Raw genomic sequence first — 16,139 nt, forward strand, 5'->3', positions numbered from 1 at the left:
TATTTCCCCACGGATAATGCTGAGCTGTAACTGCTGCAAAATGTCAAGATATCAAACACAGCTCAATTAATAATGAAAACTGAACAGGAATATGATTAATTTGAGAAGTGTGTGACTGAAGTTTGGTTCTACTAAAATTATATCACAGGGACTTCCCTGGCAGTTCAGTGATTAAGATTTTGCACTTCCCTTACAGGGGGCATGGGTTTGATCTCTGGCTGAGGAACTAAAATTTTGTATGTGGCACGGTGTGGCTTAAAACAAAAAACAACAAACAAACTCACAAAATTTGTGAGAAGAATTACTGAGAAAGGACAATTAAGTAAAAACAGCTTTTATATGCACTTAGTTTATAGTTTAGGCATATTTGATATCAGTCAAAGGCTGGACTTTCTTAGCTTACCCTTGATTACAAAGGGGGTGTGCGATAAAGATTTCTTTTAAAACACCCCTTGTTGTTCAACCCATCTCAGTTTGGTGTCTCAGGAAATAATTATTGTTGGCTGAGTGGCTGTACAGACCATAGAATAACAGCTTAAAGATGAGAGGATGAGTCACACTGTAGCCACTTGTCTCATGTGAATGTATCACTGAAGACACAGAACAGAAAACAAGGAAGGAGCCTACTAATTAGGTCCTATGTCTTAAGTCTATTTAAAATCAAGTTTTAAAAATCTGTTTAGATTTTACTTACTTGCAATAAAGACTAACTTTTATATATGGGAATCTTCTAAACATTAAAATATATTATGGGTATATGTGAACCAAGAAAATGAAAGCCACTGTAGACATGGAAGCCACATCTGGGACACAGGAACTTCAGGTTTTTAGCTGAGAAATCAAGCTTAACTTTCGGTTGAACACTGACATTAAAGCGTGTCTGCTTGTTTTTCTTACAAACCTATAAAACTGTACTCATTGTTAGAAATACACCTTTACTATCTAATAATGAGAAGATACTATTTGAAAGCTTTACAAACCATAGTGCCTCAAACAGGATTCAATAAGTAAAACTGAAAGAATATTAAAAGGAAACAAAGCAAAGAGATGTTGACATTTTTTCTCAAACACAGGGACTTCGTTAATTCAGCTTGATTTGGATGATATAAGTGACCTTTTCATGATAATTTTTAAATTAATCTACAGGTCTAAGGAAAAGATTTAAAAATTGAGCAAGTTTACTGTTAATTTGAATAGTGGGTAAAACCATAGCAGATTTTACTGGATACCTAGTCTTGGTTGTCTTTAGGTGTTAAAGGTGAGAGTAGGTATCAGGAAATATTAGTAACAGGTGTGCAAATTAATAGACCGTATTCTTTAGTTAACCATACAACTTACTGTTGACAATTATGTGCACGTAATAGGTGCTTTACTTTCATCTCAAATTTCATTGTAAGACTGGGTTCTTATTGTGACTGAATAAAAACATCTAGTTAATTATTCTTTGGCTTCATGTGGCCAAAAGGAAGGAAGACTGGACAGCACAGCCACGGTAGGATGGTCTGTTGGTCTACAACCATACTTTTCCACCTCATTTGCTTTGACTGATCTAATGCCCCAAGCAAGAAATCAGTTGAGTTTCTAAAACTACAAAATGTAGAAGCTAATGACTTCTTTGTAGTTAGGTTCATTAAGCAATTTAACATTTTACCTCATCTCAACTAAATCATCTTATGGAAGAGAGATACTAGAAAGCAGTACCTTTTTAGTTTCAAATTGTGCTTCTTCCTGACAGCACCCTCTACAGTCAGGATCCAGCTGCAGAAGGTTGAACTGTCCAAGCAAATCACAGGAGCTGCAGAGCAAGTTGCTGGAGAAACCTAACTCTCTGCAAGACTCTGAGGAAAACTCTGCTCCCAATGCAGAGACCTGAAAACAAAAAATAAGGGGGAAATTCATTTTTACGTTACAAAGCTTCCAAAAAGAACAAGCTAGAGTTGTCAAAATCTAACACACATACTAGAGACTTACTGAACGCCTCATTTGGAGACAATTGTTAAATTATTTTTAAACTCTATAACCTTATGAGTCTTTGGTTCTTCCCATCTCCCATTTTTTTTTTTTCTTAAAAACTTGTCATATTGCAGCTTGGCTTAAACATGGATTCACAAAAAAGATCATATATTATTTCTTTGTGATATACATATAGATATATCTTGCAGAAAAATGAATTTTCATTTCAAGAACTTAGGATCTGCTTGCCCTCTCCTCCTTCTGCTATGCATCTCCTAAGTGTTCCCCATTTCTATTTTTAGTTCTCTCTTTGCATATTTTCCATGGAGAACTATGTCTTTTCCATGGCTTCAAATATCCATTTATTAAAAACTCTCGTCTTTCTTCTTAAGTGTCAAGCTTCCAACATCTTCTCATTTAGATATATAGACACTGCAAATTCAAATTCTCCAACAGTGAAACATCTTTTAAAAATCTATTCCTTCCAATGTATTCATATTCAGAATATCTTAGCAAAATGGTCCCATTTTCCCTGACTACCCACTTGTCCAGGTCAGTCAACCTAGACTGCACATTCTTCACCATTCTTAGAACCAAAAAAAGCAGAGACATTACTTTGTCAATAAAGGTCCATCTAGTCAAGGCTATGGTTTTTCCTGTGGTCATGTATGGTTGTGAGAGTTGGACTGTGAAGAAAGCTGAGCACCGAAGAATTGATGCTTTTGAACTGTGGTGTTGGAGAAGACTCTTGAGAGTCCCTTGGACTGCAAGGAGATCCAACCAGTCCATCCTAAGGGAAATCAGCCCTGGGTGTTCTGGAAGGACTGATGTTGAAGCTGAAACTCCAATACTTTGGTCACCTGATATGAAGAGTTGACTCATTGGAAAAGACCCTGATGCTAGGGAAGATTGAGGGCCAGAGGAGGGGACAACAGAGGATGAGATGGCTGGATAGCATCACTGACTTGATGGACATGGGTTTGGGTGAACTCCGGGAGTTGATGATGGACAGGGAGGCCTGGTGTGCTGCGGTTCATGGGGTCGCAAAGAGTTGGACATGACTGAGTGACTGAACTGAACTGAGAACCGATCAATTAAGTTTTGACAATTCAAAGAGCTCTCAAGCCTCAAGTCTCTCAAAGAACTCTCGAATCTTTTCCTGCCTCGGTGGCTTAAATGGTCAGCTAGTCCTACTTCTCATTACACCTCCAATCCCATTCTACTTTTCAGCTATAATGGATTCCTATAGTACCTAAAAATACAAAACCCTTACTCAGACATACATTTATTTGCTCACATTTTTTTTTTGCTAGGCTCTTTTATACCTTTCCACCTTGTTAAATTCTACTTAATCCAAGTACTTGATCAGTATCAGTTTTCTTAGGAAGCCTTCTCTGAGAAAAAGCAGATTTCAATCTTTAGCCACTATCTTTTCTAAGAAATTTATGCATAGCTATAAAACAGCACACTCATGACACTGTAAACCTATGATTGTTTGATTCCCCAATAATACTGTGAACTCTCTTAAGGGCAAGCATTAAGTTATTTCTTTGTATTTCCAGCACTTGGCTTTCCAGGTGGCACTAGCGGTAAAGAATTTGCCTGCCAATGTAGGAGACTTAAGAGATGGGAGTTTGATCCCAGCGTCAAAGATCCCCTGGAGGACGGCATGGCAACACACTCCGGTATTCTTGCCTGGAGAATACCATGGACAGAGGAGTCTGGTAAGCTACGGTCCATAATGTTGCAAAGAGTCAGACATGACTAAAGCGACTTAGCATGCAGGCACATGCTAGTTCTCAGATGTTTTAAGCAGATGAATTGGTCAAAACCACAGACTCAAATAGGGGGAATTTCAGATTGACTGTAACGCATTGATCTCCTAGACAAAGAGTCTGCAAATTTTATGTAAAGGGTCCCATAGTAATTGTGTTAGGCTTGGGTGGCTATTGGAGAAGGAAATGGCAACCCACTCCAGTATTCCTGCCTGGAGAATTCCACGGCCAGAGGAGCCTGGTGGGCTATAGTCCACGCGGTCACAAAGAGTGGGACATGACTGAGCAACTTCACTTTCACTTGGGTGGCTATATAGTTTCTGTTGGAACTACTCAACTCAGCTACTGTAGCACAAAATCAGTCACAGTAATAAATGAATGTATGTCTGTGTTCCAATAAAACTTCACTTACAAAAACAAGGATTGCTGGATTTGGCCCACCAGCTAACTAAACAAGTTGATAAAACCAAATGGCATATCTCATTGTAAAAAAACTTTAACTACTGCTGGCATACTCCTCCAAAATGCTAATCATCCCACTGGCCTTACATTAAGTCAACATCCTAATTTGATACCTTATACAAACATCCTTTACCTTATGTAAGTAATAGGGGACAGTATATATCATAATGTATCAAAATAGATCAAGTGTACCAGTCTAGCCAGAGGGACCTAAGACCCTTGCTCCTATACTAATACTTTGAATAGTTTCTTTACTTGTAAAGTGATCTGCTTGATCTATTTCACAGGTTAATTTCTATTTCTCCAAAGATGGCCACACCAAAATATATACATCATCCCAAATGTGACTGGCAGGGGCTTGTGACTATTCTGACAAACATGGTGTCAAGAAGTGATAATTATGTGATTTCTGAAGGTAGGCCATAAAAAAGGAAGCCATCTCTGCTTGATTAGGGCTTGCAGGTGCTGCGTCTCTGTTTCTCTAAAATACTCACCTTTTAGCCACCATGCTGTAAGATAGCCTAAACTATAGAGAGAATGTGGAGAGGCCCATGCAGAGAACAGCTGAGGCCTCCAGCTGACAAAGAGCACCAACTACTAGATGTGTGAGTAAAAAGCCTTCATACTTTACTCTTTAGTCTCAGGCTGAGGTCTGAGACACGGTGGAACACAGTCACGCTGTCGTGCCTGTCTGAATTGCTAACCCAAAGAATCTGGGTTAAAATGAACAGGTGATCTGTTTTGTAGCCATGGTAACTAAAACAGGCAATAAAAGCGGAATCATTTTGAAACAGTGAACTGCTAAACAAATGTAAGAAACTGTTACCAAAGCATGTTTTACAAAACAAGCATCTCTAATGAAAACTCATGGGATCGTAATCCTTGGTTTTATTCTGGCATTGACTGAGCACCTACTGACAGGTAGAGTGAACATGCGAAACGTACTTGAGTCTGATGACATCCTGATTCAAATACCAACTCAGAGCAACCTTACTCCTGAACAGGATTAATTACCACTTACTTCACTTCCCAGAGTTTGGCTTCCCTGGCAGCTCAGAGGTTAAAGTGCCTGCCTGCAATGCGGGAGATGTGGGTTCGATTCCTGGGTCGGGAAGATCCCCTGGAGAAGGAAATGGCAACCCACTCCAGTATTCTTGCCTGAAGAATCCCATGGATGGAGGAGCCCGGTGGGCTACAATCTACAGGGTTGCAAAGAGTCGGATACGACTCAGCGACTTCACTTCACTGCACAGAGTTTGGAGGATTAAAGGAGAAAAAGTACTGAAAGCATGTAGTATCCTGTCCAGTACACAGTGAGTACTTAATAAATGTTAGAATTATTCCTTCCACTGTGAAAACAAAAACACTCTATATTTAAATCATTATAATAGACATGGGTTAGAGGTAAGTGTAGGGGAGATAGAAGGTATCGTTAATTTCATGAATGAATCTTTTTTTCTACCATAATTCATTTTTTCCAGACTTGAGGCTTTGACTCAAATAAGAACATCAGAACATATTTTAAAGCACTTTATGACAAAAGGCTAAATAATAGAGGAGAGTTCAACTACAAATTACACCCACCCATCTTTTTATTACATAAAACTAACTGAATAGCATTTAAACGTACACAGTAAGGTCAAATATTACATTTTATTTTTTGTTTTACTGTTATTATTACTATTTTTGGCTCTGCCACAGTGCTTATGGAATCTTAGTTCTCCAACCAAGGACTGAACAGCGCCCTTGGCAGTGAAAGCACGGAGGCCTGGATGACCAGGGAATTCCCCTAAATTTTATAATAATTAGCCACTCTTGTAAGAAAGACATGGATTTTAAGGACAGGGTGGGATAACCCTGACTGGGTAACTACTTAACAGTTTACAACTTTCTCCAATTTTAAGTAGGATTGACAGGCTGAGAGACTATGCGTTATTCATTTATTTTTCTGGTGTTATTGAGTTCTTTAAAAACATGAGGGTTGTTGGTGGAGAAGTTGTAATAACTATAATGCAACATTACCCCTTTGGGCAAAAGTCTGGTATTGCTATACATTTTACTACACTTACACATTCACATGATTAGTTGTCTCTTTACTCAGAAAACTCACAGGGTTCTCACATAGTAATTCTGAAAAGACTCAAATCTGAGATAAAAGTAAATACATGGGTTTACAGACTAGCCCCAAGAAAACAAGTATCAGAAACATTATGACAAGCCATAATGACAAGCTCTTACAAGGCACCAGATACTTTGTAAAGTGTTGCTAAACACTTCACATCATTATTTCATTTAATCTTATCCTCCTATGAAAGAGGAGGTATTATCCTTACCTTATAAAAGAAAAGAAAGTAAAGTCCCTCAGTCGTGTCTGACTCTTTGCGACTCCATGGACAGTAGCCTGCACCAGGCTCCTCCATCCATGGGATTTTCTAGGCAAGAGTACTGGAGTGGGTTGCTATTTTCTTCTCCAGGCAATCTTCCCAACCCATGACCCAGGGATTGAACCCAGGTTTCCCACATTGTACACAGACGCGAAAGGCACCAGCGAAGGTATAAATGAGACCAAAAGAAATCAACAACAGAAACTGCTCAACAGACACATAGAATCATGAGAAATCATTATTTTAAGCCACTATAGGGGGTGCTTACACAGCCACAGATAATCAAACAGTTAAAGAGCTAATGAGATCGGAAGAAGTCAACTTGAAATGTTACTCTATCTTTTCATGGTGGTGAATACAAATTATCTAAGACTGACAAAAAATTCTTGAGTACAAAGTTTAGATAGGGGTCTTCCAATAATTTCTAAGGCACCAAATGACTGAATAATGAAGTATTATAAAGTTAATGAGAAGAATCCACCTTTTATGTAAGGCTGTAAAAGTAAACAGGCAAGATCTTTAAACTCCTTAATGAAAGAAAAGCCCAGGTGTTTGCGGAGGCCTTCCGTATAGACCCTCAATCCTCCAAACCTTGAATAAATTAATCAAACCAGATTTCTAGGAGAATACTCAGCAGACTCAATACAGAGAACACTTGAAAAATTAGGCTGATAAAAGACACTTGTAAAAACTCCAAGTATGATGCCTATTAAAAAGTTTTATTATTCACAGTTGAACGAACTAAAAACTTATAATAAGTCGTTTGTGAGTGAATAGGAAAATAAGTCGAAACTAGCCTCTTCCCATTCAAATATAAAGAAGGTATCTCTTCTGTTAATGGATAAAAACGAAAAAAAAAAAAAACTTGGTTAGACAACGATCGATTTTAAGCGAGATGAAAGCTATCATTTTAGAAAATCAATTTCAAGAATAAATTATGTTTTAGTATGGCGTAGTTCCTTTTATTGCAACAGAGTTGTTTAAAAACCACAAATGATACTGAGGTGTACCCAGCGGCCTGTGAGTGCCAGAGAACAGAGGTAAAAGACTAAGAGTGACTTACAGGGACCACAAACAAATGACAAAAAGAAGTAAAAAGGAAGTGTACCCTGGACCAAAGACTTGAGGGCTTTCCTCTAAGACTTGAAAGGAAGCTTTGTCATAAAGACGACAGTTCCTTGCATTTCTGCTAATTTAAAAACAATCTTCATTTCTTTGCAAAACTTAGTGCCTTTCCCGCCCCTCACCCCTCGCTTTTACGGTGTGTCTTACAGACTGTATTCAAGAAAGTCTCAGGTCAGAAGAAGGAACTGCTAGAAACCCAGGGTGGGGAAAGATAATCTTCAAACGCGGAATAAAGCCACGTCGCACGCCAGCAGCAGCAACCGCTGGGGGAGCCCACCCGTTTCAGCTGTGTTTCCCAAAAGCGACCGAATATTCCGTCTTCCTTAGCGCAATCCCTGTCGCTCGCCCTGGGGCTGCAGCAGAGGTGACCTCCACTCACCGTTTGAAGCACGGTCGCCAGCAGCAGTCGCAGCCCAAACGCCGGGCCAAGCCATCCATCCGGCCGGCCCGCCATCTCCGCCACCTTCCGTAGGTCTCCGGCTGCCGAGAAGACCCCTCTGCTAGGGGCGTCTACTCCAGTGCCTGATCCAAAACAGGCAGCTAAAGGCCGCTGCCATCAAGCCTCTTATTCTGAGGAGACGGGCATTAACTACGGGCATATGTAAGCTTAAAGGTGAGCAAAAACTTTACACTTGATGTAAATATGAAGTCACTGGGTCCTTTCGCTAACTCACATCAGGCATCTCCCTAAACTCCTCAAATCTGTGCTTCCCGGGCTCCTTCTTTTCATTCACGACATTTCCTTAAGCAGTCAAGAAGCCCCGCCTTCGCCAGTTTCGGCCTGCCTCCTTCTCCAAGTTTACCCAATCGAGTGCCGATTTGGTTGACACCTACGGCAAAGGAAACCAACCGTGACACGCACCAAGAGCGAAGCGCTGGAGTTCTTCGGCCCAATAAGCTCAACCGAAAGGGAGTAGAGGGCGGAGCCTCTGGTTGCCGAGCAGCGTACGTGGAGGCGTGCGCGTGGAGGCGGAGAGGGATGGGTAAGGGGCGGGGCCGAGGGCGGCGCAGCCGCAGCCGCAGCGCTGGCGGAGAAGCGCGCGTCCGCGAGCGAAGGAGGGAGGGAAGGAAGGAAGAGAAGGAGGCGGTTAGGCAGGCGGGCGCGGGGGTCGGGGACTGAGGCAGTAAAAGGAGGCGAGAGCCCGGCAGCTGCTTCGCTCTGTGTTTGCTGCACGGGCTTTTGGAGGGAGTCGGCCGTGGAGTCGGTCGAGGAGAAGCGGGCACCGGCGGTGTTGCTGCTGGCGCCTGGGGGCGGGGGACTGGGGACGCGAGAAGGGGGGTCGCTGCAGTGGTTCTCTCGCTGTCGCGCTCTTCTTGCCTTTCTCCCGGCTCCGTGGGCTCCTCCCGGGGTCTCCCTCGCCCCCGGGGCCCCGATCCCCGCCCCCCGCGGTATGTCTTGATCCCGAGCAGCGGGTTTCATGGGGCTCCTCAGGATTATGATGCCGCCCAAGTTGCAGCTGCTGGCGGTGGTGGCCTTCGCGGTGGCGATGCTCTTCTTGGAGAACCAGATCCAGAAACTGGAGGAGTCCCGGTCGAAGCTAGGTGAGGAGCCGGGTCACTCCGGGCTGAGTGGTGTGTGGAAGGGGCCAGGCTGGGGAGGCACTGCAAGCCAAGCAAGTGGGCGTTTATCTAACCTGATATCTGGCTTGGAGGCTGGAGGCTGAAAGAGAACACAAGCCGAATTCATTTGGTGTGAATTAAGCTTGGGTGGTATGCTGGGCTCACGAGGTCAAGGGGCAGAGGTTGCAAGGTTGGACTTTCCCGAGCCAAAGGGATACCCTGAACTAGGCATTTCACGGGGAGAAAGCAAGAGAATATCGAATTCGTTGGGGAGTCAGTACCGACAGTTGGAGGAGACCGTAACGGTCAGGCTTGCCTGTTCTCTTGGAAGTCAAACGGAAAGCTCCAGCAGTGTCAGGCAGGGGGTTTTCTAATTTGAGATGTGGGCACCTGGATACTGAATCTTTTGGGAATGGGGAGGTTCGCGAAGGGACAGATGGGCTGAAATGGAGGGGAGATACTGGAATGATGGTGTGTAAAAGAAATACATTGTAGTGAGTTGCACTCGTGCTGGGGGCAGCAAGGGACCGCGCAACTGACGAGAGAAATAGACTGTCCAGGTAGGACAGAAAAGCAAATAAAAAGCTCGCAAGAGGTTCTGAAACGAGGTAACCAGGCATTTAAATTCTTTTTTAGTGGCGCTAAACTGGTATTTTGAGCTTAAGAAAGGAGTTGTATGTGCATGTTGCTTCGCGGCAATGTTGGTGTAGTGAATTTAGAAGGGGAGGAAACGTTGAGGGGGAATTGCTATAATGAAATTTAAAGTTAACGAGAGGAAGAGTGCAGCAAGTTTACCGTATGGCTAAGTACCTTAAAGAGTTAAAAGATGTTACTTTAATTGGGGGGTGATCTGAAGTACAAAATGTTGGAGTGTGCTGTTGTGAAAGACCAGACGAATGCACAGACAAGTACTTTCAGAGCAGTAAGGAACTGTGGCATTTGGGAAGAGTGAATGGGGAGGGAGTGTTAAAAGAATGTCAGCAATACATTTTGATTTTAAAATGTACATGGCGCTTAAAAATCAGCCCAAGAGGCTGTAATTTGGATATGGAAAATAATGTTTAGTAAGTGTATTTTATACACTTTAACTGCCGCATCATTTAAAATAAGTTTTGAAATGCAAAGGATAAAATAGAAGCTTTATAATTTAGACTCAGAAGTAACGTATGCTGCTGTGATGATTAATGTTTTGGAAAAATCTATCAGAAAATAAGTGTAATATTACAAATAGTAGCTAGCCATTTGCAATTTTGATACTTTGAAAAAAGCACTGGAGACAATTTTAAAGTGCAGTTTATCAAAGAACATCAAATAAATTAACAAGTGCAAATAAATTTGAAGATAGGGACAATTCCACTCTTCAACTCTAAGGTAAAACTTGCCCTGTATAATTTTGAACAGATATCAAATTTATTTTCTATGATTTTATTAATATGTATAGTATACGATGGAAAAATATTCACTTTAAATTTTCAAGGTTGGCCAGTATACTCTTTTTGTTTGTACCCGATTAGCAGCATTCATGGTCATATTCTAGTCTGGTTAATGATCCAGCTTTACAGAAAGAAAAGACTCCTCCTCAAGAAAGTTGAAAGTTATATTAAATTAAAATTTATATTTATTCTTTGTTGTATTGCTCTTTGAATTTCTTATACATATTATGGTGGCTGGGATAACTTCAAATTTTAATTTTCCTTCCTTGTCTAACATTTTTTCCCATAATAATTTAAATTGTTTTCTGTAGGCACAACCTGAATGATTTTTAAAATGTAGGAAGCCAGAGGTAGTGGCTCGGTAGATAACATGTTTCTTTAAGACTTTTTACAAGAAAGAAACTCTTACATTTTGTTAGAAATAGTAAATATGGAATAAATGAAATAATTCTTGAAAAGGAGTCTCGTACAAAAAGCTGCTGGTGCTGCTAAGTCTCTTCAGTCGTGTCCAACTCTGTGTGACCCCATAGACGGCAGCCGAGTAGGCTCCTCTGTCCCTGGGATTCTCCAGGCAAGAATACTGGAGTGGGTTGCCATTTCCTTCTCCAATGTACAAAAAGCTAGAAGGAGCTAATAATAGAGATGTGGAATTGAGTGAGTGATAGTTGCTAAGTCATATTTGACTCTTTGAGACCCCGTGGACTGTAAACCTGCCACACTCTTCTGTCCATGGAATGCTCCAAGCAAGAGTACTGGAGTGGTTGCCATCTTCTTTTCCAGATGTAAAATTATGACAAATAAAATGTATAGCTTCACATCAGCAGTCTTTTGACTTAAAAAAAGTCTTATGAAACGGCCTGTATTAAAGCAGATGTCAGTAATCTTCCTTAGGAAAGGAACATAGAAGGAGACATATTTTGACAATCAGACTCTGTACTAGACCCTTTCATATTTGCTATTCTTATTTGATCTTCCAAGAACACCATAAAAAAGCCATTTTTACAGATGTGGGAACAAGTTCAAAAGTTATATAAGTTGACTACATACCTAATAAGTGGCAAAGTCAGTATTGGAACCCAGGTATGTCTGATTTCAAATCAAGTTCCCCTTTAATTATACCAGGCTGCATGGGACTTTATATTGACATTACACTAAGATGTAGTGGTTTGAATAGAATTTTTAAACTAGCACCAATGTTTAATTGCATTTATTGCTAAGAATGAATATCATTCTTAGAAAATTCAATTTCTGACACAAAGGAATTAGGTTAGTGTAATGTCTGTTGCTTGTTTATACCCATGTAATGAACATAATTGTATTATCTAATGAAAGGACTGAAATAGATAGCTTACTTTTGCTACGGGGGGAAAAAAAAGATTGTCGTTTTCTGTACGTGTAAAATCACAAACAATAAAAGCATTTTTATTTTGCCATCAGAAAAACTTACACAGTTTTCACTTTTCAGAAACTTTAGTCGTGTCATCTGTCACACAGAATTTTGACTTAAAGTGTTGTCAAATTTATTACATTTTGCATTTATGGCTTAAAAAAACCCTTAAACATCATTAAGTATATCAATAGGAATTCCTAAAAACCAGTGTCTCATAATAGAGTTATTTTTTTTTCCAATGAATATTAAATGACAGTATACGTAATACTGGCTTTGCATCTTGCTTTTTTCATTTAATGTCACAGAACATCTTTCCAGGTCAAAAAATATAAATTTGACTTACTCATTCTAATAGCTGTATAACATTCCACAGTATGCATGAGTCATAAATTCTTAAGCCATTATGTCAATAATGAACACTCAGTTTATCCCCCTTAAACGCTTTTTTTTAAAACTGTTTTATTTCTTGGTATTATAAAAGTGTTACAAGAAACATGCTTATATTAGTTTATTTAATTCTTTATTTGTTGGTACTATTTTCAGTAGGATAAATTCTAATAAGGGATTACTGAGACAAAAGATATATATATATATATTGTAGTTTAACAGATTTTAAAATCTGTTACTTCCCTGAAAATTTATTTCCCAAGGGTTATAATAATCTGTACTGTCAGCATACACACAAGTGCAGGATATTGTCAGCTTTTAATTTTTGCTAGCTTTTAATTTTTTTCTAAAGCTGTGAAATGGTATGTTGTTGTATCAATTTATGTTTCCTTGACTTCTAATTAAGTTGAACATAATTTACTGGTTCATTTTCATGTCTGTTGGGTAGTATTTCATCTTACCAATTTTAGGGTTTGAAAAGGATGTTAGGTGTAGTAATCATTTATCTGTCGTGTCTTGCATCTATTTTTCTCCAGGTCTGTCATTTGTCCCTTGACTTTATGGTGTATGGAAGTTAAAAATTTTATGCAGTCAAATCTCTCAGTTTAGGCAAGTAGGTGCCTTGCATTGCTTGAGGAGTCTTCCCCCAACCAAGATTATGTTATTATTCTCTATATTTTGTTAGTGTTCTACAGCTTATATTTTTATGTTTAGCTCTTTAAAGCATCATATGTTTATTGTAATTTCTCTCAGTGAATGGCCACTTATGGCAAATATTATATTAATAATTCATCTTTTTTTCCCTCCTTTCTATGTTACAGTTCTTGTTTTAGTCACATATTAAGTTTTCATATTTCTTGGATAAATTTTGGACTCCATTATTTTCCACTAATCAGAGATTCTTTTGGTCTTAGGGACTCATATATAGGCTTCAAGGCATCTATGAATTCCCTGAAATTATATACATATCTTTTATCAGATTTGCAAAGGAGTACACAATCCCCTTAATGGTAAGAATCACTGAATTGCAGTAAATGGTTTATATTTAATGGAGTGAGTGTGTTTTTTGTTTTAATATTAACTTATTACAACCTGCAACTCGTGAGTTAAATTTAGGATGCAAGCATATTAATATTAATGTGGGTGTTATATTACAAACTTATTAATGTGGGTATTACATTGAGAAAAGTATTAAAATCTATACAAACTTAATTTTTCTAATGAGGTATAGAAAATAACATGGAGTCAAAATGAAAATTTGCTTAGGTTACTGCTTAGTTACTTAGCTGTTAGAACTCTGGTTGTCAGAATTTGTTGCTTTTTCTCAGTAGTTATTTCTGAATGTCAAGAGCACACTACTGTTAATTTTGACTGATGGAACAGTCAATGAAATTTTTGTTATATAAATGTCAGAATTATGTGGTTGATAACTTTATTTTTTATAGGACCTAAGCATTTAAAATAATATTTTTTGTTCATGTGCTTGTAAGACCACTAAATAAATGAATGCTTTAGGACCTAATGTTTTCAATGAAGACAGTAACTCAGAATGGATTATGTAGCTGTCTTCATTGGTCAAAAGTATGTTAATCTTTTATGTTCTTGAAACTCTCCTTAACTAATGAACCAGCTTTCAGGGCCAAGCTTGGGACTTATCTCTTTGGAATTTGGTAGGTTTTACAAGTGCCACTGTTTTTTTTGTTTAGTCGCTAAGTTGTGTCTGACGCTTTGTAACCCCATGGGCTATAGCCTACCGGGCTCCTCTGTCCATGGAATTTCCCAAGCAAGAATACTGGAATGGGTTGCCATTTTCTTCTCCAGGGGATCTTCCCGATCCAGGCATTGAAACCATGTCTCCTAATTGGCAGGCAGGTTCTTTACCACTGAGCCATCAGGAAAGCCCACCTGAAACCATACATACTTATAAAATGTTCCCAAGAATGATAGATTTCTCTACTTATAAAATTGTTTGCAAAGTTTACAGTAGTTACTGTTTAGAGGACTTGACAGTTTAATTGGAATGCCGTTATTCTAGAATTGCTAATTGGTGTTTCACTTATTAGTCCCAGATAGGATATCTAGTGCCATAGAGTAGTCAGTCAACTGAAATGGTTGATTTCAATTAAAGTGATACTAGGCTGTCTCTCTACCTCTCTAAGCCTTCTAAGAGCTTTTTGGGCACTTAGTGAAATTGAAATAATAAATATTCAAACACTGCTCTCCAGAATGACTACTTTGGAGAGATGTTTCTATAGATGGACTTTATAATCATGGTTCACTATAGTCCAGTTATTTATAATTATCTGGCCAACTATTAGTAACTGTGTTTATGTACTTTGCCATTCTGCCTATTAATTATAGATTAACTGCCTATTGGACCACTTGTGCACCTGATCCTGTTTCCTCATCTACTTAAAGGTGTGGTTCCAGAAGTTTTCCCTCATTCTCCTGTAGTCATCATTTCCTCCCTTTCTGCTGGATTCTTCTCATTAGCATGTAAACATGCTATTATTTCTCCCAACCAAAAACAAAATGATATTTTTCTCTTGATTCCTCTTGCTCAGCCAATGTCTGTTTCATATTTCAGCTTCCCTTAGCAGTAAAACTTAAAAATTGTCTATTTTCACTGTTGCTAATTGCCACAATCACCAGTGACTTCCCTAAGTCCTACAGTTTTTGGTCTTCATCTTACTTGACCAGTCAGCAGAATTTGACAGTTGATCACTTCCTCCTTTTGAGCAATTTTCTTCACTTGGCTTCCAGTATATCATACTCTCGGCTTTCTTCCCCCCTCAGTGGGTCATTTCTCTGTCTCTTGTGTTAGCTTCTTTTTTAGCATTCTCTTCAACCCCTTTGACATAAGAATACCAAAGGGCTGAGTCCTTGAAACTCCTCTTTACTCTTCCTTAGTTGGTGACCTATGTGTTGACAACTTATGTATTTCTGGTTGAGACTTGTTTCCTAAACATTAGATTTGTGTAGATTCATGTAATTGAGTTGCCCACTTGAACAATTAATAGACTTAAATTCAGTGTGGTCAAAACGAATCTTCTGATGTTTCTGTTCAGTGCCTCAGTACCCCCCTATACCCCCCCAATAATTTTATCTGACCTTTATTTCAGTTGATAGCAGCTCTATTCTTCCATTTGCTAGTTAACTTGACTTTTTTTTCTCACACTCTACATCTAATCTTTCAGAAATATCTTGTTAGCTTTACCTTCAAAATATTTCTAGAATATGACTACTACTCAGCACTTCCACTCTTATCACCTAATTCAGGATACTGTAGTCTCTTCCCTGGATTACTGCCATGTCTTAACTAGTCTGTTTGATTCTGCACTTGGCCTCCCTACAGACTATTCTTAATATAACAGCTTGGTGAGCCTTTTGAAATGTAAAAAAATCATGTCACTCCTCTGCATAAAGCTCTTTAGAAGCTTCTTGAATTAGAGTAATGATAGCTGTTTTTAAAACAAAGTCCACAATTTTATTGGCTAAACATAGTAAATGACTCTTTTCTCCATCATGTTTTAGGTGATCATTTTGGTGGATGGTTTTCCTCTTCATGAGTTATTCAAGGTCTTGGGTACTTTCTGTTATTAGTTATGCCATCCTCTGGTTTGGAGTTCTCTGCTGTCAGCCTGGGGAAGAAGCAAGAGAAAGGTGAGGC

The 16,139-nt window shown here is 39.2% G+C and overlaps 2 protein-coding genes across 7 annotated transcripts in view; one reads left to right on the forward strand and one right to left on the reverse strand.

Annotated features, from left to right (window-relative positions):
- SELENOF (selenoprotein F) overlaps positions 1-8,190 on the reverse strand; it is a 35,879-nt gene extending 27,689 nt beyond the window's left edge. For both annotated transcript variants that reach the window (XM_004002164.6, XM_015092083.4), the window contains exons 1-2: positions 8,079-8,190; positions 1,702-1,869 (exon numbers count right to left, since the gene is read on the reverse strand). In XM_004002164.6, the coding sequence (XP_004002213.2) occupies positions 1,702-1,869; positions 8,079-8,153 (243 nt within the window). In that variant the 5' untranslated portion in view covers positions 8,154-8,190. The remainder of the gene's footprint in view (positions 1-1,701; positions 1,870-8,078) is intronic.
- Positions 8,191-8,729: 539 nt separating this feature from the next.
- Positions 8,730-16,139, forward strand: part of HS2ST1 (heparan sulfate 2-O-sulfotransferase 1) — a 191,959-nt gene continuing 184,549 nt past the window's right edge. For 2 of the 5 annotated variants that reach the window (XM_012175327.5, XM_004002165.6), the window contains exon 1: positions 8,730-9,241. In XM_012175327.5, coding sequence (XP_012030717.1) covers positions 9,118-9,241 — 124 coding nt within the window. In that variant the 5' untranslated portion in view covers positions 8,730-9,117. Of the gene's footprint in view, positions 9,242-13,383; positions 13,480-16,003; positions 16,133-16,139 lie in introns of all 5 variants that reach the window. The other 3 variants (XM_060411449.1, XM_060411451.1, XM_042250707.2) reach the window with 3 other exon arrangements.

Source organism: Ovis aries, chromosome 1 (assembly GCF_016772045.2).
Source record: "Ovis aries strain OAR_USU_Benz2616 breed Rambouillet chromosome 1, ARS-UI_Ramb_v3.0, whole genome shotgun sequence".
NCBI lineage: Eukaryota > Metazoa > Chordata > Mammalia > Artiodactyla > Bovidae > Ovis > Ovis aries.